Source organism: Ostrea edulis, chromosome 1 (genome assembly GCF_947568905.1).
Source record: "Ostrea edulis chromosome 1, xbOstEdul1.1, whole genome shotgun sequence".
NCBI lineage: Eukaryota > Metazoa > Mollusca > Bivalvia > Ostreida > Ostreidae > Ostrea > Ostrea edulis.
The window spans coordinates 55,108,037-55,133,894 of record NC_079164.1 but is presented as its reverse complement, the minus strand read 5'-3'; the positions used below and the strand labels follow the sequence as shown (position 1 = coordinate 55,133,894).

At 34.5% G+C, this 25,858-nt stretch overlaps 1 protein-coding gene across 6 annotated transcripts in view; it reads left to right on the top strand.

The window, feature by feature from the left end:
- Positions 1-25,858, top strand: part of LOC125664628 (serine-protein kinase ATM-like) — a 408,026-nt gene that overhangs the window by 99,967 nt on the left and 282,201 nt on the right. For all 6 annotated transcript variants that reach the window (XR_008800024.1, XM_048897448.2, XM_048897449.2 and 3 more), the window contains exons 15-16: positions 6,390-6,604; positions 24,209-24,291. Coding sequence is in view for 5 of the 6 variants with exons in the window: in XM_048897448.2 (XP_048753405.2) it covers positions 6,390-6,604; positions 24,209-24,291 (298 nt within the window). In the remaining variant the exon portion in view is untranslated. The remainder of the gene's footprint in view (positions 1-6,389; positions 6,605-24,208; positions 24,292-25,858) is intronic.

Sequence of the window (25,858 nt, the reverse complement as noted above, 5' to 3'; positions counted from 1 at the left end):
TACAAATATATAGGGACATTCTTTTAGAATCTTCTTCTCAAGAACCACTGAGTCTGAAAAGCTGATATTCACATGAACAGCTTCCTAACATAGAACAGAGCTAAGTTTGTTCAAATCATGGCCCCCTGTTGTAGGATGGGGCCACAATAGGGGATCAAAGTTTTACATACAAATATATAGGAATTTTAAAAAAAAAATCTTCTTCTCAAGAACCACTGAGCCAGAAAAGCTGATATTTACATGAAAGCTTTCTGATATAGTGCAGATTGAAGTTTGTTCAAATCATGGCCCCTGGGGGTAGGATGGGGCCACAAGGGGGGATCAAAGTTTTACATACAAATATATAGGAAAAATCTTCAAATATCTTCTTTTCGTGAACCATTGGGCCAAAGAAGTTCACATTTACAAAAAAAATTTCTGACGTAGTGTAGATTCAAGTTTGCGAAAACTATGGCCTCCAGGGGTAGATTGGGGCCATGATAAGGACTACGGTTTTACATGCAAATATATATAGAAAGTCTTCTGATATGGACCAAGGTGACTCAGGTGAGCGATGTGGCCCATGGGCCTCTTGTTCTTCTTATTTTTATTAAGGTCTTCCGTTCCAGACGGATAGTGATTCTGTTTATTATTATTCTTCTTTTTTTCACTGACGATTTCCCAGAGATGGCTGGATGGATTTTTTTGAAATTTCAGGGATGATAGAGAATAAAAATACCTCCAGACGTTTTTTTCATTTTTTCGAAATTCACTTCTGGTTTTTTTTTTTCAAAAAATATTTTGTCCGAGTGAGATCTCAGAAACAGTAATAGATTAAGATACCAAACTTACAGGAGTGATAGACCTTAAGGAGTAGGAAAACCGGTTTGGGTTAAGCACGTCTGCCGTCACTTCCTGTCGTCACCGGAAGTGATCAAAGAAATTGAAAATTTCAACTTTTCTTTTTTTTTTTAGAAAAACTTGCATCACTTTATTGCATCTCTTTTGCAGTTTCGAAATATGTAAGTCCCACAGGAAACAAAAACAACTTCCGGTTATAAGAGAAAATCGAAATAAATTGGACGTTTTTAATTCCCATAAATCTCGCTTGTGAATGAAGTATTTGAAATAATTTTCAAATATGTTACTGACACTGACAATATCTAGAGTAATGTCAGATATCTTTGTAAAATCTACTTCCGGTCGCGCGATTTCCTGTCCTCAAAATGAGATTTTGTTTACGAAATTGCTCAGCAACAGTAAGCAAGTGAAGTCTAAAACTTTTAGGACTGATAGTCACTCCTCAGCTCATTTACATCATGTGAAAATCGTAGGTTATTGTCACTTCCGGTTGCAGCAGGAAGTGATGTAAAAATTGAATTTTTAAATTTTTTTTTTTTTATTATATTATATATATATTTCTACAGATATTTCGACCAATATCGATGTTAGGTAGGTCATGTTCATGCAAACTATATATGTTAATCGGAAGTGCTGGCCGAAAAAAAACGGAAGTAGTCTCAAACATGATTATTTTTATTATTATTATTTTTTACCCTTTTTTTGTCGGCACGATTTCTCAGAGATGGCTGGATGGATTTTCTTGAAATTTTCAGGGATGATAGGGAATGAAGATACCCCGAGTTTTTTTTTTCATTTTTTGAAAATTCACTTCTGGTCGTCAGATATGTCCAATTTCCGTTTTTTTAAGAAGAGATCTTGTCCGTGGGAGATCTTGGAAACGGTTAAAAATTAAGGCACCAAACTTTCAGGAATGATAGATCATGACAGGTAGGTTTGTCGAATATGGTTAACTCTGTCAGCCGTCACTTCTGGACCTCACCGGAAGTGATGAAAGAAATCGAAAATTTCAGATTTTTTCTTTTGACGCAGAACGAACATTAGTTTATTGTTTCATTCTTGTTGTTTTGAAATATGTCAATCCTACCGGAATCAAAAACGGCAACTTCCGGTTTTAAGAGGAAAAACTGGAAAAATTGAGTTTTTGACTTTGCCTTAAATCTCGCTTGTATATGGACTATTACAAATGATTTTCTTGTATGTTATTGACATTGCAAATGTCTAGAGTAATGTAAAATATTTTGGTGAAATCTACTTCCGGTTGCGAGATTTCCAGTCTTCAAAATGAGAATTTGTTCAAGCTAATACTCTGCAAATGTGAACGACTGAAGTCTCAAGTTTTCAAGACTGATAGTCAGTCATCAGTGTGTTTGCATCATGTGAGAATCGTACGTAGCCGTCACTTCGGGTTGTGACAGGAAGCGATATAAAAAATATAATTTTTTGAAGTTTTTTTTTGTTTTGACAGATATTGGGGCTATTATGGACGATGATTAGGTCTTGTTCATGTAAAATATGTCCACCGGAAGTGCCGACCGAAAAACCGGAAGTTGTCTCAAACATGGGTATTTTTGACGAAAGTTAAAAGTATGATTAGTTGAGAATTATTAAGGTGTAGAATGAAATATTTATTCGATTGGAGTTCTTCCGGTCATGGCCGGAAGGGATTAAAGACAACAGGAAAGTAATTCGGAAAATAAGACTTTTCACTTTTTAAATAGAGTTTCCCCTTTTTTTGTCGACATGATTTCTCAGAGATGGCTGGATATTTTCTTTTCAGTCGTTAATTATGTCCGATTATGTTCCAATGCATTTCACAAAACTGGAACCGAATTTGACTAAAGCAATCTGAACTGCAGTTTATTTCCAACACTGGTGGCCTTAATATCAACGGATGATGTGTGAAGAAAATGAACATTCAATTGTACTGAATGGCTTTTGAACTTCCAATCTCGACAGGAAGTAGTATAACGGAAGACCTACTCATTACTAGTAATGAGTTTCTAGTTCTTATTCTTCTTCTTCAACCAAATTTTGTCCAGGCCCTAACTAGAGAACCCTTTGACTTTAAGACTTCAAACTTGGAACATAAGGAGATGGTATGGAGGAGGGGTGCCCGCCCCCAAATCTTTTGACCTTGACCCACTTATAAAGTCAAGGTCAATCTTTTACGTCAACATATAGTCCAGACCAATAGCTGAGAACCTTTTGACATTACGATTTCAAACTTGGAACGTGGCAAGAGGACATAGATACAAGGTGCACAACACCAAATTTTTTTACTCTGACCCCTTCATTTAAGGTGAAATTAAGAAAAACATGAATAGGCCATAACTTTAGAACCCTTTCACAATAAGACTTCAAACTTAGAATATGAGAAGAAGGAATGAGGAAAGGGGGGAATTCCACCAAAATTTTTGACCTTGACCCATTTATAAAGTCAAGGTCAATTTTTTATGTCCAAATATTATCCAGACCAAAAACTGACTTGACAACCGTTTGACATTAAAACTTCAAACTTGGAATATGGAGAGATGATATGGAAGAGTGCACCAAAATTTTTGACCTTGACCCCTTTCTTCATTCAAGGTCAAATTAAGAAAAACATGAATTGACCATAACTTTAGAACTCTTTGACATTAAGACTTCAAACTTAGAATATGAGAAGGGGGAATGAGGAAAGGGGGAATTCCACCAAAATTTTTGACCTTGACCCATTTATAAAGTCAAGGTCAATTTTTTATGTAAAAATATAGTCCAGGCCAAAAGCTGACTTGACAACCGTTTGACATTAAAACTTTAAACTTGGAATATGGAGAGTTTATATGGAAGAGGGGTGCACACCACAAACATTTTTGACCTTCATCCACTTACAGTGTCAAGGTCACTCTTTTACATCAAGACTATAACCTGAGAACTATTTGACATTAGGATTTCAGACTTACAATTTAGAAATCACATGTTAAGACAAGATGTACTGTACCAAAATCTTTGACCTTGACCCATTTCTTTATTCAAGGTCTCTCTTTTACATCAAAGTATAGTCAAGACTATAACCTGAGAACCCTTTCACATTAGAATTTCAAACTTACAACATGGAAAGCAGACATTAAGACAAGATGTACTGTACCAATATTTTTGACCTTGACCCATTTCTTCGTTCAATGTCATGTTTAAAAAAAACTTGATGACTCTTAGGTTTAATATTGATGCAAGCCGTTGTTATTGCCTCTTACGCTTGCACTCATTATTGTTGCCCCGGTTATTAGACAATCAAACTTTGAAGGGGAGACATCTGTTTTTTTTGTAAAAAAACCAATACCCACTAGTTTTCATTGTCAATGGGTTTACCCGAGCCTGTTCATTCTTAGAACAAAAGATGTAATGTTTTAAGTAGGATATAAGCCTCAAACTGTCCATTCTGTGAGAGAAAGAACTGATCTCGGCCCTTCGGGCCTCGGTCAGTTCTTTCTCTCACAGAATGGACAGTTTGAGGCTTATATCCTTTACTTAAACAATATACAATCAATCAACCAATCTTTAATGACTTAATAAATGTAAATGAGTCATTCAGAAAATATTACAAGGTAACAAATGCTATAGATCGTTAAATGTTGCTGTGGTATGAAGTATCAAGATAGTATGATGACTTATCTTCCTTTCTTGATGACTTCAAAAGAGACCAGCTTAACACCAAAGTGTATTTGTTTATGTAAAGGATATAAGCCTCAAACTGTCCATTCTGTGAGAGAAAGAACTGATCGAGGCCTGTAGGGCCGAGATCAGTTCTTTCTCTCAAAGAATGGACAGTTTGAGGCTTATATCCTACTTAAAACATTACGTCTTTTGTTCTAAGAATGGGCAGTCTCAGGTAAACCCATTGACAATGATAATTATGAATAAAGCTATTTTTGAATAGTCTGACAATATAACCAGTCTTGCGTAGAAGTCTGTTTCTTGTGTTCACTTATTGGACAGTGTCAGGTAAGTAGTCTTGTTCTACAGGTTTTATAGTCACTCACTCTATAGTACTGAGCCATATCAACATGTCTTCTTCTGATGGGGAGAGCATTTTCATTGCACAATCAAAATTTAAGGATTTTAATGAAAGTAGTGCAAATATTATCTTAATGAGTGTTATATTCTGGATATGGAAGGTGAGAAAGTTATGGAGCCAAATTTTGATTTGGAAAGCATTGCGTAAAAAAAAATGTCTTATCTAAAATTCTTGTTAATTGAGACAATAATAAAACTGTGCTTTTGCCCAAACTTGAATATGATAATTTGAGGGGTTGACATATTTATTGACTCGAACTGCCTCATTTTTTTTGGTACATGTACCACCGCTCGTTCTTCGCTACATGTATAAGGGTTGAATTCATAACTGCAGGCTCTTACATTTTTCTCTCATTCAGGACTTCTCCCCACACTTTTTAACCAAACGATAGTTATGTTTTGTAATAATAAAAATGATTTATTCTGTTCTTTAATATTGGTGAGTGATCTGTAATTTTCCTTGAATTTTCACAGTTGATAATCCTGACATTTGTACTTAATATATTAAATTTCTGATATAATAAGAAAGTTTACTTTCACTCTTGCTCACACATTCCTTTCTCTCTTTTGCCTTGCTATGAAGATTGATCCTTTCACTTTGGTATTCTGAATGACAATGAACAGTAAATGCACGATGAACACTTTGTGAACGGTGAACACATGGTGAACGATTTGTGAAAGCAAAAACTGTAAACGAAGATCGCATGGCGAATGCATTGCGCATTGTGAATGCACTGAGAGTGCACAGTGAATGGAAAAATGGTAAAGTAGAATGTTTCAGAGACTGCATGTATACTAAAATAGCTGCACATGAAACATGTCAACATCCTAAAGAAAATGAATCCCAAAGTTTCTTATCTGGCTATAAAATATTTCGGAGGTGGCATGTATAAACAGAAAGGGGGGCACCTTGTTAGCTCTCCTGGGCTAAAAGCTCAACTGAGCTTTTTTGGTTGCCTTTTGTCCATCCTCTGTCTGTCTGTAAACTTTTTACATTTACGGCTTCTGCAGAACCACTGGGCTAATTTCAACCAAAGTTAACAAAAAGCATCCTTGGGTGAAGGGCTTTCAAGTTTATTCAAATGAAGGGCCATTCCCCTTTCAAAAATGCAAAAATAGGGTGGGGTCATTTAAAAATCTTCTTCAAGAACCACTGGGCCAGATGAGCTGAGATTTACATGACAGCTTCCTGACAGTGCAGATTCAAGTTTTTTAAAACCATGACCCCTGGGGATAGTTTGGGGCCATAATAGGGATTAAAATTTTTACATGTGAATATAGGGATAGGATGGGGCCAGGGTAAGAATGTTAAAAACTTCGTAATGAAGCTTTTGCATTTGAAAAGTTAAAGAGTAAAATATTTGTATCTCGTATTGGATGGATTGAGTACGATGTATTTTTGATTATTATTTACAGAATATATCAGGTATGCAAATTCTTTTAACGTGTTTAATGCTCTGTAAGAGTAAGAATTTCAATGTCATTTTTTACAGATATGAAATCTATTTTGGATGAGAACCAGTTGACTGAAAAACAAAAACTACATATTGAAATGATCAAGACGTTGTGTTTCTGGTGTGGTTTTGACAATCCAGAACATAGAAGAAAAGCTAGTATAAAGATGGATGTGGACCAGTCATTTATTAAGGCTAAACTTGTCAAATGGATGGAGTCAGTTGATGTCCACAAGTCTTTTAGTTTAGTACAGGTGAGTTTATTCTGGTGGAACAATATGTAGATGTTCTTATTCACCAATCTAAATAACATCTATAGGGGATATTCAATGTTTTGTTGTTGGATGTAGAATTTATTTCACAAGTAAGCAGGATTTTTTTTGGATATTTTCATGAATGTGAAGCATGAGGGAAAATATTTTTAAAAAACCCCCAATACTCTGCCTCACAAGTGAAATAAATTCTATATTCAACAAAAAACATTGAATTTTATGTTTATTACATTTTCTTTGGTTTTTAGTTTACCTTTTCTTAGCTGTCTCTATTGAGGAGTGAAGCTAATTTTGACCTATGAAAGGCAAAGATAATATAATGAACAGTGATCAATCTCATAACTCCTATAAGCAATACAAAATAGAGAGTTGGGCAAACACAGACCCCTGGATGTACCAGAGGTGGGATCAGGTGCCTAGGAGGAGTAAGGCTCAGTAAGCATCCCCTGTCTACCAGTCACACCCGCCGAGAGCCCTGCGATATGATGTAACTTGGTGCAGTTTATGGTTCTTATAATCCACGATTATAAGATATAATGTAACTTGGTGCAATTTACACTTTATAATCCGCGAATCAGATTATAAAAAGCGTAAACTGCACCAAGGTACATTATATGGTATAACATAGGTTAAAATTAGCTTCATGCCTTATGATTTAATGTAAAGAGAGAAAAGTACACTGAGTAAGTCATCATTTATGCAAAAAAGTAATCAAACACTGAGAAAAAGAAATCACTTACACTGTACAAGGATTCACTTAGGGCTATTCCAGCAAAAACAATATGGGGGGAGGGAAGGCACTTTATTTTTAAGACAGCCACCCATACAATTAAATTTTCCCCTGCTACCACCACCCATACAATTAGATTCTCCCCTGCCACCACCACCCATACAAATAAGATAAAGATCGCCTGTATATTAAGATTTTCCTTTAAAGGTAGAGTTTAGTTTCAACAAGTTAAAATTGGTTTTAATCCTATATATTTACATTCAATGAATCTTTTCTCTTATATTTCTTTTGAAATTGGCATTGTTTTCAACATACAATGAATACATGTTTGTTGCAAACTAGCTCGATTCGGTTTTCTAGTACCACCTGTCTGCATAATCATTACCAAGTCAAAGGTCAAATGGGGTATTGACTGTTTCATTTAACGTAACAAATGGATCAACCATATGATATTTTAGAACTTAATTCTAGTTTATATATTTAAAATTGCATAAAAATATAAACAATAAAATGTCTTTCTTTGTTGTTTCATCGGGAGATGAAGGTAGCAATCATTGCAGAAAAAAATTACATACAGTCAAAACTGCCATAGCGACCCACTGTATTAAGCGACTCACTGTCGTATGTGACCATAAAAAGTTCCCCCCAAGACGTTACTCTATATATTGTACCTGTATTAAACGACCACCTGTCTGACGCGACCAACGACCATGATTTTTACAACCTTTTCGTGTATTTTCATGAAATTTTACCTCTATTTAACGACTGTAGATTTTTTGATTACAACGCGATTACTACTTTCGATTTCGGTTGAGCCGACTATTCTGGGAATTATCGCCCCTAACACTTTCGTTTGCAAACGCACGACTATTCTGGGAATTATCGCCCCTAACACTTTCGTTTTATAACGATAGTTTGGCGATCTTGTTTAGTAGGCCCTCTGAATTACTTATTATACCCAATCTGTCAACATGCAGGGTCGTGTGTGGTTAATTAATAAAACCCAAGTTGTTGTTTATTTAACAAAATCAAGGATCAGGGAATCAAGGCCGGTGTATTTGAAGGTGTGAATTTCGACAAACTTTAAGAAGTGCCAGGTACGCTAGATCGGAAATGAAAATCTACCACTTGTTATACTATTATGTGAAAAATTTGCCCGATTGCGATATAAATCAGGTAAATATTGTGCTTAGGACTGAAAATTTAAACGGAGTATTCGCAGTTTTCCTGCATGAGATACTCGAGGTTTTCAGAATAATGACCTGAACTAGCGGCTCACTTCGACATGTCCCGAGTATTTGACACGTCCGAGTTCAAGAAAGTTGCCTGCATTAGTTCAAAGCTTAAAAGATTTGCTGTGCATGTACAATGGATATTGTGATTTATTTAATGTTTCTCAAATTGAATAACATATTTCCAGCATGTATTGTACAAAAGGAGACGCAACACTTCATCATTTGCTTTCTTACCACAAGCATTGCATTTTTTAGTTACACTGTACAAGTAGGCTATACATAAATACTCTTTAGAACAAAGTGTTTATAAGTTTTAGAAAATTTACATGCAGTTCATTGATGAGATTTAAATCTTGTAAATGTGTAATATAAAATGCATGTTTATCATTCTTAAACAGATTAAATGCAGTTCATTGATGAGATTTAAATCTTGTAAATGTGTAATATAAAATGCATGTTTATCATTCTTAAACAGATTAAATGTAATTTTTGATGAATGATAAATTATGATACAACACATTGTTTTCTAGATTTTTAACTACAGTGTATTATTAATTTTATTTTACAACTATTAAAACCATACTTGATATTCTTAATGATAAATTCCAAATACATGTAGTCATTTTCTCCATTGTACAAATTGTTTGCGAAATTTTATCAATTAACTGCAGAAAATAGGCAACCTGTATTAAGAGACCACCTGTCATATGTGACCTTTTTTCCATTCTCTGTTGGAAGGTCTCTTAATACAGGTTTGACTGTATTTTGGTTTACAGTGCAAGTTTGGTAGGGAGAAAAAAAAAAGATGATCTCAGCATATAAAATGAAAGAAAAAATGCAATTAATTTTGTATACTCTGGAAAGATGCGAGTTGTAGAAACCTAGCTCTGTTTGCTTATTATAAACAAACAGTTTCTCTAGACTAATGATGTGGGATATTGTCATATCATTTCTGGATTAGATGTGCATGTCCTTTTTACTCATGTCATGATCTGGGTGCTAATTGTTGAAATAACAAGAAGTTTTTTTTTTTTTTAATGATATAAAACTAAATAAAATATGAAATTATACCACTTAAAATTTAAATTCACATATATTGTTACTCTCTTTATTGCTTTTAAAAGACATGTGTCTTATTACATCAGTTACAATATGTATACGTAAAATGGCATTGTATAGCGGTGTACAAATTCAAGTAAGCAACGGAGAATAAATTTCAACGAGTTAGGTTTTCTCGCAACTTAAGTGCAAGACAGATGTTTCCCTAAATTACAAAGTGTATGCATATAGATTGTGACTTTTCCTTTGACTTTTCCCCCTACAGTCTCTCGTACAGGAAACTCGCGGATATTCCATTTAAAATTTCATTCCCAAGCACAATATTTACCTGATTTATATTGCAATCAGGCAAAATTTCCACTCTGTTAAACGTAATGGTATACCAGGTGGGAGATTTCATATCCGATTTACCCCGCACATATCAAAGTCTGTCAAAATTCACACCTTAGGAAACAACGGTCATGATTCCCTGATCCTTGATTTTGTTAAATAAACAACAACTCGGGTTTTGGTAATTAACCCCACACGACGCTGCATGTTAATTACACGTTAACCAATTGATAGCTTGGGGATAATAATTGATTCAGAGTGCCGATTAAACAAGATCACTGCCGAACTATTACCTGTGCATTTTAAAACAAAAGTGTTAGGGGCGATAATTACCAGAATAGTCATGCTCGACTGAAATCGAAAGTAGGAATCGTGTTGTAATCGAAAAATGTACAGTCATTTCATAAAGGTGAAATTACACGAAAAGGTTGTAAAACTCGTGATTGTTGGTTGCGTTAGACAGGTGGTCGTTTTAGGACAGGTGCAATAGGTTGGGTGTGCTTGGAGGGGAAAGTTTTATGGTAACATTGAGTTATCTGCCCATTTATCAATCTTTTTTTCGTACTTAATGATGGATGGCTCCGCTTTTCTTCTTTTGTAATAAAAGAAACGTAATGTGATACGTTTTCATTTTTATCATAATTCACAAGCACCCATGTTTTTTTTTTAACCTGGAAGACAACCACCCATGCAAATATATTTTCCCAAATCACCCCAACCCATCCAAAAAAAAATATCGACTGCCGTCCCTCCCCCCCCCCCATACGTTTTTTGCTGGAATAGCCCTTAGCAACAGACTGAGGAAGTGTTGACCAAAAAAACTGCCATCATGGTTCTTCGCATAACTGGAGCATGTACTTTATTAATCAAATTAAAAAATGCAGTGGTGTTTGCAATGGATCTTGAAAACAAAAAGATATGTAGGCCTAATGTTTACTTTTGAGTCGCTCCGAGAGAAAGTACCAAAATTTTTTTTTAAATCTAAACCCGACATCACACAAAATACACCGTGCATCAGAAAATGCTACATGATTTACGGTTATTTTACTTTATAAAATTTTAAGATAGATTATAACCTACCATAGCAAGCAACAATGTCGCCAATTAAACGGAAAGGCAACTCGATCTAACCACATTGTTGCTTTTATGAATAAAGTATTACTTACTGATATCGTAAATGACAGTCTTTAACAACAAAAATCCTTGCTTAACAATTAAATCAATATCAATCTATCATATATTTTAAATTACCCGCCGCTAAGAGAGCGGCCATTGAAGTTTGATTGATGACGTCACACTGTCGAGACACCACTGTCCAAGACTGTCCGTTGTTCTCTGCGAGAACACATGGCCGACAGAGGCAATCCGGGCATTCTATTAATGATGTTTGAGGAAGAATTAAGACATTTAGCACGAAAGCTTGTGTTGTTACTTTCTAATTTCACTTCTGAAAGTTGTCCCGTGATTTTTTGACGACGTACATTTTCTTTGGGATACAATAGGTGACAATGGATGACTATAACTGATTTATTTCTAAACATTCAAATATTTAGTTCCGGTAATTATCAACTCATGATTAAACAAATCTTGCGAAATTATCTTTGCGGTACTTGAAAGGGGTTGATAAGCGTGTAGTTCATTGCTATCAACACATTCCGATCTCGGATACCTAGTTGACACACTTTGTTAGGTTAGGGCTCTTCTTTGACAAGCGGTGTGTTGGTTTTTTTTTTTTATCACTGTCCAGGTAAATTTCAAGGGAAAAAGATGAAACTATGTAGTCGGGATAGGAAGTCCATATGTGACAAGTGATTTGTAATGGGGTCCAAAATATAAAAAAAAATTCTGCTCTGAAAAAAATACCTGACATTATCTCGCGCCTAGAAGTCGGTCGACCCCTAACTTTCAATTCATTTTCAACTCCCAGAAATCTTACTAATGGGCGAGTATATACGGTAACATATGTTAGAACATATGTTAAAATGAAAAGAATTCATTGGTCATTTATTTTTCGGGGGGGGGGGGGGGGGGGGGGGGGGGGGATATGCCTGCTGTGGTAAATAATTGTCTTCTAAAAATAGCAAAACTGCTCATAAGCAGCCATGCTTCTACTTTATATGAAAGTTAATGGACATCTTAATGCAAATTATATATTAATTAATTCCACTCCCTTAATGGTGTAGGCATTGACTCGTTCATCAAGTAAACAGAATACCAGTTTGGGCAAACAACCATGATTTATTACATACATATATATAAAAGCAAGTACAACAATTTTGTAGATCAAATGACATAATCATGGTTTTCTCCAAATCCCAAATACAAATTATATATTAATTAATTAAAGCTTTAACTTCAATTTTATATAAAATTTGTATCACTGTTTTTGTATCAATTTAAAACACCTTGTGAAACACCTGTACCATTTATTACGGAAAAGTCTACAGGAGGGGTTACTATGACAACCGTAGCATCACAATTCCTATGAAAACCATATATGATGCTTCCATAATGAGTTACAAATAATGTCAACTACAAACTAGTTCTAATTGTAACGGGGACCGTTACATATGTTCCCCAAACATCCCCCAATTAAAAAGTGATGTCCTTGTGAATCTATAGCAAAAAATCATTTTATTTTAGCCTTTAATTACATGTAGTACGTTCAAAATGGTAATTTCAGTACCAAAAAATGAAAGAAAGCGTTGCACGCGCATACACGCGCACGCGTGTATGATTCCGAATTTTTGTTGATGTCGTTCAACAGGCATGTGTATCATAGACCCACAGTGTGAATTTCATAACGTTTCCACCAAATACAAGGAAGTTATAGCGATTTTAAAATCGTCCAATCAGAATTCAGCACACGTGCATGCACGTGCTGAGCAGTAATTCTAACCACAGCAATTTGTAAGGAGTACCAAGACACATCTAAACCATTAATATCAATAGAATTTGATGAAAAACAAAAACGTTATCGTCCTTTAAGAATTGAACATTTAAAAAACGTTGCACGCGCATGCGCGTGTGCGTTGGCATTTTTTGCTACACCAATATATAGATACACATATTGTCTACGTATGCTGTGAATATCATCTCATTCGCTTCATAAATAAGATAGTTACAAACGTTTTAGTATTATCCAATCAAAGTGAAGCGCACGTGCATGCACGTGCAAATTGGTAATTTTGACTATGTAAATCAGTTAAGGGTCTCAATATCTACCTATGATATGAATTTCAAACCATTTCAATGAACAACAAAAAAGTTAGACTGATTCCAAAGTTAGCGTACAAATTTTGTAATGCGCGTGCACGCGCATGCGTGCGTGTGCTGGCAAAATAACTATTATTTTTCATATGTACAAATGATATACTATCATCCTATTTAGGTTTTATATCGCTTCCTTCAATATTCTGATTTTCCATTTTTTGTACCAAAATTGCAATGCACGTGCGCGCGCGTGCATGCATGTGCAGACAAAATGACTATCACTATGCACATCTACAAACGCTATACTATCATCCTGGAAAGTTTCATATCGATCCCTTTTGTAGTTTCTGAGAACACTACCGGACAAAAAAGTACCGGAGAAAAAGAATAATAATAATAATAACTAGAAACTCATTACTAGTAATGAGTAGGTCTTCCGTTTGTTCACTTCCGGTAAAGAGTTTTCTGATCCTACAAAAACCATTCAAATATATCAGAGAATGTACTTTAACAATAAATGAGAAGTGTATTATCGAATTTTTTACTCATTTCTTGTAACTTCCGGTAATGACCGGAAGTACTATTCAGATGGGTTTTCCTATAAATGACAGCGACTCTTTACTGTCTATATTCCCTGAAAATTTCACGTCTCTATCTGAAAGAGTTCTCAACAAAAAGAAGTAGACTAAAGAAAGAGAAAGTAGTAGGTTACTACCGACCGGAAGTCAATTTTGAAAAACAAAATCATCAAAACTCTAGAAGTTGATACTTTTTATTAAGACATGTGAAAATCATATGAAAGACTTCAAATATAAGCGAGATTTATGGGGAGAAAGAGACAAAAAGAAAAAAGGTATTTTATGAAGAAACCGGAAGTAGTTGTTTTGACTACCGACAGACTCAATATTCTTTTGACACTTTGAAAGAGAGTTAATAAACTAGTATAGGTTTCAATTTGAAAGAAAAAGTTTGAAATTTGCGATTCCTTCAATCACTTCCGGTGACGACAAGAAGTGACGGTTCAACCCCCTACTGCACGCTTATAAACGGAGATTGATTATCCCTGAATATTTGATGAACCTATATTTTACCTTTTCCAAGAAAAATGCTGGACAAAATTCCTTTTGAGAGACAGAATATCGGCCATATTTTCGACCGGAAATGAATTTTGTAAAAACAAAAATAATTATAGCAAGGTCATTTCATAAGACATTATTCCTGAAAATTTCAAGAAAATATATCCAGCCATCTCTGAGAAATCACTCGAAGAAATCGGAAAATCAACATTTTTTAAAACACTTCCGGTCCGGTATAGACCGGAAGTGACGGACGAAAAAATTGAATGTATGTGTACAATGGACTAATGTTAGTTAATCAACTCGACAAGTTTCAAGCGTCTATCTATATTCATTATTGAGAAACTGAAAAAACAAGGCTTCAATATATCCACCCCATATCTCACGACCGGAAGTGAATTTTACAAAAATATTTAAGTATACTCTAGACATGTATAGTGTCTCTAACATATGTAAAATTCAAATCATTAACTTGTTTTATGACCGAGATTTATGGCACTGAAAAATGAGAGAATGAATAGTCTTTCTTTGATATAACCGGAAGTTGGAGATTCAACTTCCGGTGGGGTCAACATTTTTTGATAATTAGAACGAGACCTAGTAAACCGATATAGGTTTCAATTTGAAAGAAAAAAGTTTGAAATTGATGATTAATTTAATCACTTCCGGTGACGACCGGAAGTGACGGCCGACATTCTTAACCCCCTACTGCACGCCTACAAAGTAAGATCTATTAAGTCTGAAAATTTGATGACTGTATCTTTAACCGTTTCTGAGAAAAACGCTGTACAAAGAAAACAGCTAATAAGCCGTATTTGCCGACCGGAAGTGAATTTTACAAAAATATTTGACGTTACTCTAGACATTTATAGTGACTATAATATATGTAAAACTTAACTCATTAACTGGTTTCATGACCAAGATTTATGGCACTGAAAAATGAGAGAATTAATAGTCTTTCTTTGATATAACCGGAAGTTGGAGATTCAACTTCCGGTGGGATCAACATTTTTTGAGAATTAGAACTAGACCTAGTAAAACGATATAGGTTTCAATTTGAAAGAAAAAAGTTTGAAATTGATGATTTATTTAATGACTTCCGGTGACGACCGGAAGTGACGGCGACAAAAAATATTACGTGCATGCACCATAGAGAAGATAGATCTGTCATCCCTGAAAGTTTCATTCGATTATCTTTAGTGGTTTTCAAGTTTACCCCCGGACAAAGTTTCTTTCAAAAACCGGAAAATCGGACGTATCTGACGAACGGAAGTGAATTTTGAAAAAATGAAAAAAATACCTCGAGGTACCATCGTTGTCTATAACCTGTGAAAGTTTCAGGAAAATCCATCCAACGGTTTAGGAGACGAAAGGGAAAAAAAAAAAAAAAAATAATAATAATAATAAACAGTAGAATCACTAGTAACTAGAAACTCATTACTAGTAATGAGTAGGTCTTCCGTTAGACCACTTCCGGTAAAGAGCTTTCTGTTCCTACGAAAACTATTTAAATATATCAGAAAATAAGCCTTAACAATGAATAACAAATGTATTATCGAACTTTTTACTCCTTTCTCGTAACTTCCGGTAATGACCGGAAGTACTATTCAGATGCGTTTTCCTATAAATGACAGCGACTCTTTACTGTCTATATTCCCTGAAAATTTCACGTCTCTATCTGAAAGAGTTCTCAACAAAAAGAAGTAGACTAAAGAAAGAAAAAGTAATAGGTTACTACCGACCGGAAGTCAATTTTGAAAAACAAAATTATCAAAACTTTAGAAGTTGATATTTTTATTATGACATGTGAAAATCATATGAAAGACTTCAAATATAAGCGAGATTTATGGGGACAAAGAGATGAAAAGTAAAAAGGTATTTTCTCAAGAAACCGGAAGTAGTTGTTTTGACTACCGACGGAGTCAATATTCTTTTGACACTTTGAAAGAGACTTAATAAACTAGTATAGGTTTCAATTTAAAAGAAAAAGTTTGAAATTTGCGATTCTTTCAATCACTTCCGGTGACGACAGGAAGTGACGGTCGACATGTTCAACCCTCTACTGCACGCCTGCAAACGGAGATTGATTATCCCTGAATAATTCATGAACCTATGAAGTGAATTTTGTAAAAACAAAAATAATTATAGCAAAGTCATTTCATAAGACATTATTCCTGAAAATGTTAAGAACATATGTCCAGCCATGTCTGAGAAATCACTCGAAGAAATCTGAAAATCGACAATTTTTCAAATACTTTCGGTATAGACCGGAAGTGACGGACAAAAATATTGAATGTATGTGTAGAATGGACTAATGTTAGTTGATCAACTCTATAAGTTTCAAGCGTCTATCTATCTTCATTATAGAGAAACTGAAAAAACAAGGTTTGAATATGTCCACCCCATATCTCACGACCGGAAGTGAGATTTACAAAAATATTTCACATTGCTGTAGACATTTATAGTGTCTATAACATATGTAAAATTCAAATCAGTAACTTCTTTTATGACCGAGATTTATGGCACTGAAAAATGAGAGAATGAATAGTCTTTCCTTGATATAACCGGAAGTTGGATATTCAACTTCCGTGGGGTTAACATTTTTTGAGAATTAGAACGAGACCTAGTAAACCGATATAGGTTTCAATTTGAAAGAAGAGAGTTTGAAATTTATGATTCTTTAATAACTTCCGGTGACGAACGGAAGTGACGGCCGACATCCTTAACCCCATACTGCACGCCTACAACGTGAGATCTATTCACTCTGAAAATTTGGTGACTCTATCTTTTACTGTTTCTGAGAAAAACCCTAGACAATGAAAACAGCTTATAAGCCGTATTTGCCGACCGGAAGTGAATTTTACAAAAATATTTGACGTCACTCTAGACATTTATAGTGACTATAACATATGTAAAACTCAACTCATTAACTAGTTTCATGACCGAGATTTATGGCACTGAAAAATGAGAGAATGAATAGTCTTTCTTTAATATAACCGGAAGTTGGGGATTCAACTTCCGGTGGGGTCAACATTTTTTGAGAATTAGTACGAGATATAGTAAACCGAAATAGGTTTCAATTTGATAGAAAAAAGTTTGAAATTTATGATTCCTTTAATCACTTCCGGTGACGACCGGAAGTGACGGTGACAAAAAATATTACGTGCATGCACCATAGAGAAAATAGATCTATCATCCCTGAAAGTTTCATTCGATTATCTTTAGTGGTTTTCAAGTTTACCCCCGGACAAAGTTTCTTTCAAAAACCGGAAAATCGGACGTATCTGACGAACGGAAGTGAATTTTGAAAAAATGAAAAAAATGCCTTGAGGTACCATCATTGTCTATAATCTGTGAAAGTTTCAGGAAAATCCATCCAACGGTCTCGGAGACGAAAGGGAAAAAAAAAAAATAATAATAATAATAATAACTAGTTCTAATTGTAACGGGGACCGTTACAGATGTTCCCCAAACCTCCCCCAATTAAAAAGTGATGTCCTTGTGAATCTATAGGAAAAAATCATTTTATTTTAGCCTTTAATTACATGTAGTACATTCAATATGGTCATTTCAGTACCAAAAAATGAAAGAAAGCGTTGCACGTGCATACACGCGCACGCGTGTATGATTCCGAATTTTTGTTGATGTCGTTCAACAGGCATTTGTATCATATACCCACAGTATGAATTTCATAACGTTTCCACCAAATATAAGGAAGTTATTGCGATTTTAAAATCGTCCAATCAGAAATCAGCACACGTGCATGCACGTGCTGAGCAGTCATTCTAACCACAGCAATTTGTAAGGAGTACCAAGATACATCTAAACCCCTAATATCAATAGAATTTGATGAAAAACAAAAACGTTATCGTCCTTTAAAAATTGAACATTTAAAAAACGTTGCACGCGCATGCGCATGTGCGTTGGCATTTTTTGTTACACCAACATATAGATACACATATTGTCTACGTATGTTGTGAATATCATCTCATTCGCTTCATAAATAAGATAGTTACAAACGTTTTAGCATTATCCAATCAAAATGAAGCGCACGTGCATGCGCGTGCAAATTGGTAATTTTGACCATGCAAATCAGTTAAGGGTCTCAATATCTACCTATGATATGAATTTCAAGCCATTTCAATGAACAACAAAAAAGTTAGACTGATTCCAAAGTTAGCGTACAAATTTTGTAATGCGCGTGCACGCGCATGCGTGCGCGTGCTGGCAACATAACTATTATTTTTCATATGTACAAATGATATACTATCATCCTATTTAGGTTTTATATCGCTTCCTTCAATATTCTGATTTTCCATTTTTTGTACCAAAATTGCAATGCACGTGCGCGCGCGTGCATGCACGTGCAAACAAAATGACTATCACTATGCACATCTACAAACGCTATACTATCATCCTGGAAAGTTTCATATCGATCCCTTTTGTGGTTTCTGAGAACACTACCGGACAAAAAAGTACCGGAGAAAAAGAATAATAATAATAATAATAATAATAATAATAAGAAACAGAGTAAAAACAATATGTTCCCAAACTTTGTTTGGGGAACATAATAAACAGTATAATCACTAGAAGGTCTTCCGTTGGAAACGGAAGACCTTAATAATAATAATAAGAAACAGAGTAAAAATAATATGTTCCCAAACTTTGTTTGGGGGAACATAAATATATCAAGATAAAAAAAAAATTATAGATTCATTAATTTTCAGTGACCCATGCAATCACTACTGTAAAGTGTCGCGTATTGTGCTCACTTGTGTATAATGCGCGCGCACACACACACACACACACACACACACACACACACACACACACACACCCTCCCTTTGAAAAAAAAAATGTCTGAAAAAACCTTAGTCCTAAGTATTGTGCGCATTAAAAAAAAATGACAGAATGGGTGTGCAAATTTCTGAAATTAAAGTCAAATTCCGCAGGATGAATTCAAAAATTTGTATTCGAGCATTATTTGTGTCTGTAACTACCGATAACAATTGGTAAATTTATTTTATTTTTACGATGGTGGACATTACAAATTACATTAAGCCAGTGATTTATAATTATGCAAATATTGAGCCCAATGTTCTTTATTTTAAAAAACCAACAATCCGTACTTGAGCGATATTTGTGTCTGTAATTATCGATATCTTCTAAATAAAAGGTGTTTCAAATCGATAGTAGATAATATATAACGACTATATATATATGTGTGTGTGTGTGTGTGTGTGTGTGTGTGTGTGTGTGTGTGTGTGCTTATTTCATAATTAATCATTTAATGATAATCTTTTAAGATAATTTGTTTTAATTCAAAAGTATGTATTCAACCATTCTTTGTGTCTGTAACTACTGATAACAATCTGTAAATTTATTTTATTTTTATGATGGTGGACGTTAATAACTGCATTGACCCAGTGTTTTATATTTATGCAAATGCTGAGCTAAATGCCCATACAACTCTTGATTAAAATATCTAAACCAGTAGTGATGATATTCGGTGAGAATTTCTTAATCGATGATTGGTTTACTGTAAATAACTAATTTTCGATTAAAATTGAACATCTAGAAATTCTATATTATAGTCATTTAACGTAGTTCCACACTCCTGTGACGTCATAGGATTTTGCAAAGTCAATGATTTAATGACAGGAACATAAATTTTGTTGGAATCTTTTTCAATAGTTATTGTAAAAAATCTTGTTAGCCATAAAGTATTTTTAAAGTCTTAGTTATATTTGAATAGTCAATGATATGTTTCAAAATATTGAATCCAAGGACAATAACTCTGTTTTCATTAGATTATTTATCAAGTCCATAATGCGATAGATTTCCTTTATTTTTGACAAACATTTTACCAAGGTGATAAGGAATTATTATCTGTGTCTTTTCATGAAATTACATAAAATTTTATTCTCGAGTGATTTTAAATAGCTCAGCTGTATGGTGCCAGACTTCAGATTTTTATGGGGGTATACATAATCTGGAAGCTATAGATTTGAAATTATTAAGGAAAGGTATGGATTTTTTTCCATAAATAACTATAACAGATGTAACTCTACTAATATAAACAGAAAAAATGATATGTAAACCATGCTATAAGGAAAATGCATCCACATTTGTTTGTTTTTTAACCTTTTGGAGAATAACGCTAATTCAATAATTTTGCACATATTATTCTAAAACTTGATGAACATATTGAAAATGACATGTGTTTTAGTTATTGACATGTTTCCCGATAAATAAATGCAATTCAAAAAATATTTTGTTGTTTTTATATTAAAATTACAACAAATAACCGTTTCCAATGAATTTCATAAAAATCTACATCGGGGTATATGACTTTAGTGGTGTATGTAATGAAAATTAGTATGGAAATCCTTAAATGTTTTGCCTTTTTTCATTACTCTGAATGTTAATTTATTGATTCCAAACAAAAAATTGCTACCTAAACCCCAAAAATCCAGGACTAAGGACCCACCTTAACTACTGAAAAAGTGTAAATAGATATTTTCTACGTTTATATTTGTTGTTTCTATTGCTGAGAGAGTGTAAATCAATATTTTCGGTGTGTATTTGTTATTCTTTTACTATCTTAGTTAATATCCTTTAATTATACATCTATAAAAGTCAATGCGATTTTTGGAAGGGTTTACGCGCCAAAAACGAATATTATTTGCTTCAGTTATAACCCTGTATATCAAAATTACATATCATTAACTTAGCGGTTTTATCTACGTAATTCACACATGGCTTTGGTCGTTTCAAGATTCTCTTTGATGGATGATCCTTCGTTTATATAAATATGTCTGAATCAAAGTATGTCTATCTGACCATGCGAACATGCTTTATTCCCCGGGTATGGATACTTTCGCTGTCATGTGTGCCGCCATTACGATAAACAAAAGTTTTAGTTAAATAGACAGGTCATGGCAGGAATATTCTTCAAAAACTACAGTCGTTGAGAAAACAAAATCTAAAATCTTATTAATTGGAATAAAATTTTCATAATCGAGCGCTTAGATCTAATTTGCCAACAATTGACTGATTTTCGATTAGGGCCTATAATCGATGATTTGAACACCACTACTAAACAGATTCAGTAAATTCCCATATCGTAATTATTGCTTGGGCTTTGATCTTAAATATCCAAGCGTAGGGTCTCCTCATTTCCCGTTAATCGTCCACTACCAGGCCAGATACAAAACACGCCTGGGTAAATTGTTAAATAAACAGCGAGGTACACACCGGCGGCATGTAATTAAATTGTTCATACAAGTATTTTATTTCAAAGACAAATAAGGGCCATCCGATATTAATTGCTTAGAAACAACTACAGTCAACACAAAACAATACAAATCTTCATTCTTTGTGGACACCATAATCAAATGGAACCAGCTTGAAGACCATATAGTGTGCGCTAAAACTGTTGAGGCATTCAAGACCGCCCTCGACAGCCTGTGTCAATAAGAACGACACTAGCTTTTTCACCATAGTAGAAAAGCCAGGATTGGTAGCTTCGACGTACCCATAGAGATACAGATAGAGAACAACTAACAAGTCAGCGATTCAGAATACTTAACAGAAGACCAGGCAGATATTTCTGATTTTATTTATTTTCTCTGAATGTTTGCATATACACCGTACTTACCGATTTTTCTAAGTTGCCTTTCTTCGTAAATTAATCCACTATAGTTTCAACAGGAATAAATTTTAAATAAACAACAAATTATGAAGAAAAATGAATTTATTTCTTTTCAGGCCTACTTACCGGCCATTCACTGCCATACTGTCATATAGGTACTAGTTTACTAAGTTTAGTCGGCCCGACCACAAGTTTAACAAATATGGCGGCCAGCAAAGAAAATACGAATTTTGTTTTTAAACATTTGTTTTCAAAATAATTTATTACGTAAATGTTTAGTCTAGGTGCTTGTAATCGCTATACATGCATTAGCACACAAATAATGCGATTAAAACCCGGCAGTATTTTGCATAGAACAAGTATAATAAGAGCTATGACGGCGAAAATCGTCACTGGTGACATGAACTTAGACCTGTAAAAAAAGGATGATATTTTTAGTCACATGGATTGTGCGCACCCCCCACTTTCTGGGTAAGAATTTCTGGAAAAAAACTACGCGCAATACTCGATACTTTACGGTACCTTAAGTTTGTTAAAATCATGACCCCTAGGACCACAATAGGGGATCAAAGATTTACAAGCGAAAGTATAGGGAACCAAACTTGGCACAAAGCATCCTTAGATGAAATTTGTTAATTATAAAAGGCATATGATAATTAATGACTTTGTTGTCAAGTTTGATAATTAAGTACATGTAAATTTTTTTTCTGAACCAAGCTTCTTGTATAATGATAGCTTTGTTGTAATTAGAATTGTAATTAAAAGATTTATATAGCACCCTATCAACATTAGTTCTCTAAAGCGCTTTACAAATGTGAGAGAAAAAATGATATAAAATCGATGTGCACATACAGGTGAATAAAATGTCCATAGTGTCAGAATTAAAATGCATTATTATTATTATTGATATAGAGCACCTAATGTAATGATATGATTACACTATTTATAACAAATAAAACAATTTTAAAAAACAATCCTTAGGAATTATTAAATACATAGAAAGGACATAAGTATAATAACAAACTACAGTTCAAATAGCAACTGAAGTTTTTTTTTAGCCGAGTTGTGTAGCAAATCTCGGCTTTTAAATTGGCGAAGGATGGGTGTCCAGTCGGGCAGGCGGTTGGACGGGCGGGCAGCGTCCACAATTAGCTTGTCCGGTCACTAACTTTCATACTTTTTGGTGCATCTTTGTGAGACTTACATAACATGATCACATCCAAAAGAGAAAGGTCCTTATTTATTTTGAGGTCAAAAGGTCAAAGGTCAAGGTCACTTTGTCACTAAATGCCATAGATTTGAGCTTGTCTGGTCTCTAACTTTCATAGTCCTAGGGGCATCTTTGTGAAACTTACATATCATGATCACATCCAAAATAGGAAGGTTTCTATTTATTTTGAGGTCAAAAGGACAAAGGTCAAGGTCTCTTTGTCACTAAATGCCATAGATTTGAGCTTGTCTGGTCGCTAACTTTCATACTACTTGGTGCATCTTTGTCAGACTTGCATATTTTGATCCCATCCAAAAGAGGAAGGTTTCTATTTTGAGGTCAAAAGGTCAAGGTCTCCTTTTCACTCTATACTGTAAATTTGAGCTTGCCTCTAACTTTTATACATGTACTTGCTGGTGCATGTTTATCAGACTTCAAATCCTGATGACATTCAAGATTCATGTTACCTATTGCGGCCATTCAAAGCTTCATACTTATAAACTATATTAAATACGTGCATGTTTTTACTTTGTGAATGCAAGCGTGCATAATTTTCCAAACTGCAACTCGGTCATGCGCATCTTTGATGCGTTTTAGCGAGTTTTTGTTTTGTTGTAAAAAAAAAAAAGTAACAGCATTGTAAGAGCTGTAATGTAAGCACACTAAGTTTGTAAAAAAAATAAATCATAGATTTAAAGCTAATTAATCTAACACGATGTGTTTTGAGGTCTGCTTTAAAACTAGACAGTGAAGTACATTGTCTGAGTTTAAAAGGCAGAGAGTTCCAGAGACTCGATGCAGCCTTATCCAAACATCGATCCCCATATGTTTTCAAGCTTGTTTATTGCTAGGAACTGCAGGTCAGGTGAGCGATGTGGCCCATGGGCCTCTTGTTGGATAAATCACAACATTTTACTCTTGAAAATGTAATAAATATATTTATTCTAGATCTTTTTCAATGAGAACTAATTTTATGTTGGATGTAAAGATGTTCAAACAATTTCCAATTTTATAAAAATGAACAATATTTACTTGCTGTAAATTTTAGATGTTTAGTTGAAGATGAATTTTCCTTTCAGCTGAGAGTAATGATCAAGATCTTGTCTTCATCATATCAGCATGTCTCGGAAGAAAATCTAAACTCTATGATTAGAGTTGTGAGGTTTGTTGTTTATTGTTTCACCTTTTTATACCCCCTCCAAGGATGTGTACTGGTTTACCTCTGCCCTTCTTTATCTTTATAAAGGAAAACTTGTCTAATCCAGATTGTTGTGCAAACTGAGAAGTTGAATTTTTAGCTCTTCTGAGCCGAAGGCTCAAAGAGCCTAATCATATGGCCATATGTCTGGCGTGCGGTGTGCGTCAACTTTTTGGAAAAAGGGCTATATCTCAAGAACCCCTTGGCCAATTTTTGTCAAATTTGTCACAGGGTATCCTTGGTCCAAGGGCTTTCATTTGTACAAAAACTAGGGTTGTGACCCTTTAACAAGGAGAGATAATTAGGAAAATGCAAACAAAAGTAGTGGTTGCTAATAAATCTTCTTCTCAAGAACCACTTGGCAAATTATCACCAAACTTATGCATAAGGATGAGGATAGGTTGTAGATAAAAAATTGATCAAGGCATCATCCTGGGGCAAAGGGTGTGGTCTCAAGGTCACTTCAAAGTTGACCTTAAATTTTGTTTTGTTAAAACTTTGATATTTTGCTTAGTATAAAGACTAGGATCATCAAATTTTGTCAGTTGATGCATCTTAGGACCTAATATCATGCAGGGGTCGAAATTAACTTTTTCTACCACAGGCTAATTTTAGCCCGTGGGTAAAAAATCCACACACTAAAATGAAAACCTACAAGCTAAAATAAAAATAATGAAGCAGTGCTCTTTTATAAATATATATTTTTTAATCAATGATTTCCCCCATCATTACTGAGCCTAGTGGGTCAACAGGCAGCGTTTGGACAACACACTAAGTTACGTAAGTCATATGGTCTCTTGATTATCGCACCTCTAACAGTCTAATCCACAACTTGTTTACCGCAGGTCTAGATCCAGTCTTCCAATTTCATGCCACATCAGGGTTGTCACTAGTGATTTTTTAAAGCGAATACAGGACTCGTGGTTTTATAAGCAGCACGATCACGAGTCCTATGACTTTTTCGATAAGCATGTACGCGGTGAGAAGTGCACCCGTGTCGTCACTACAACCCGACCTCAATATGACAATAAATTTAGATAGGACATTCTCATGATTCTGATAAAAATAACTACCGGAAGACTTGGTAAAACATAGACTCCGATATTTTTTGTAGATAAATGAAAAACAAAAACATCATACTTGGAATTATTCAATTTAATCACCCCTATAGGTGAACAGGACTCGTGGCACATGTCGATATGCGATGTCCGACCTCTAAAGCATTTGTTTGACTCCGAGTTTCTTAAAAAATCATAAAAGAAAAATCCGGATAGAAACGGTTATTGAAATCGGTTGTTCATGTAAGCGTTTGTATGATTCAGAGTGCAAGTTTAAGAAAAGCGAATAGCGCATCACCGTATAAAACGGATACGATACGATCATAGTTTGTAAATCACCACTCGCTAAGATTTTCGAGTGTCCATTATTTTTACTCGCTATTTTTCAAATGTACTCGCATTTTGCGAGTATTTGTCGCTAATTTCGAGCCCTGTCATGTTGTCTCAAAAGTAGGTCATGATGACCTACTTTT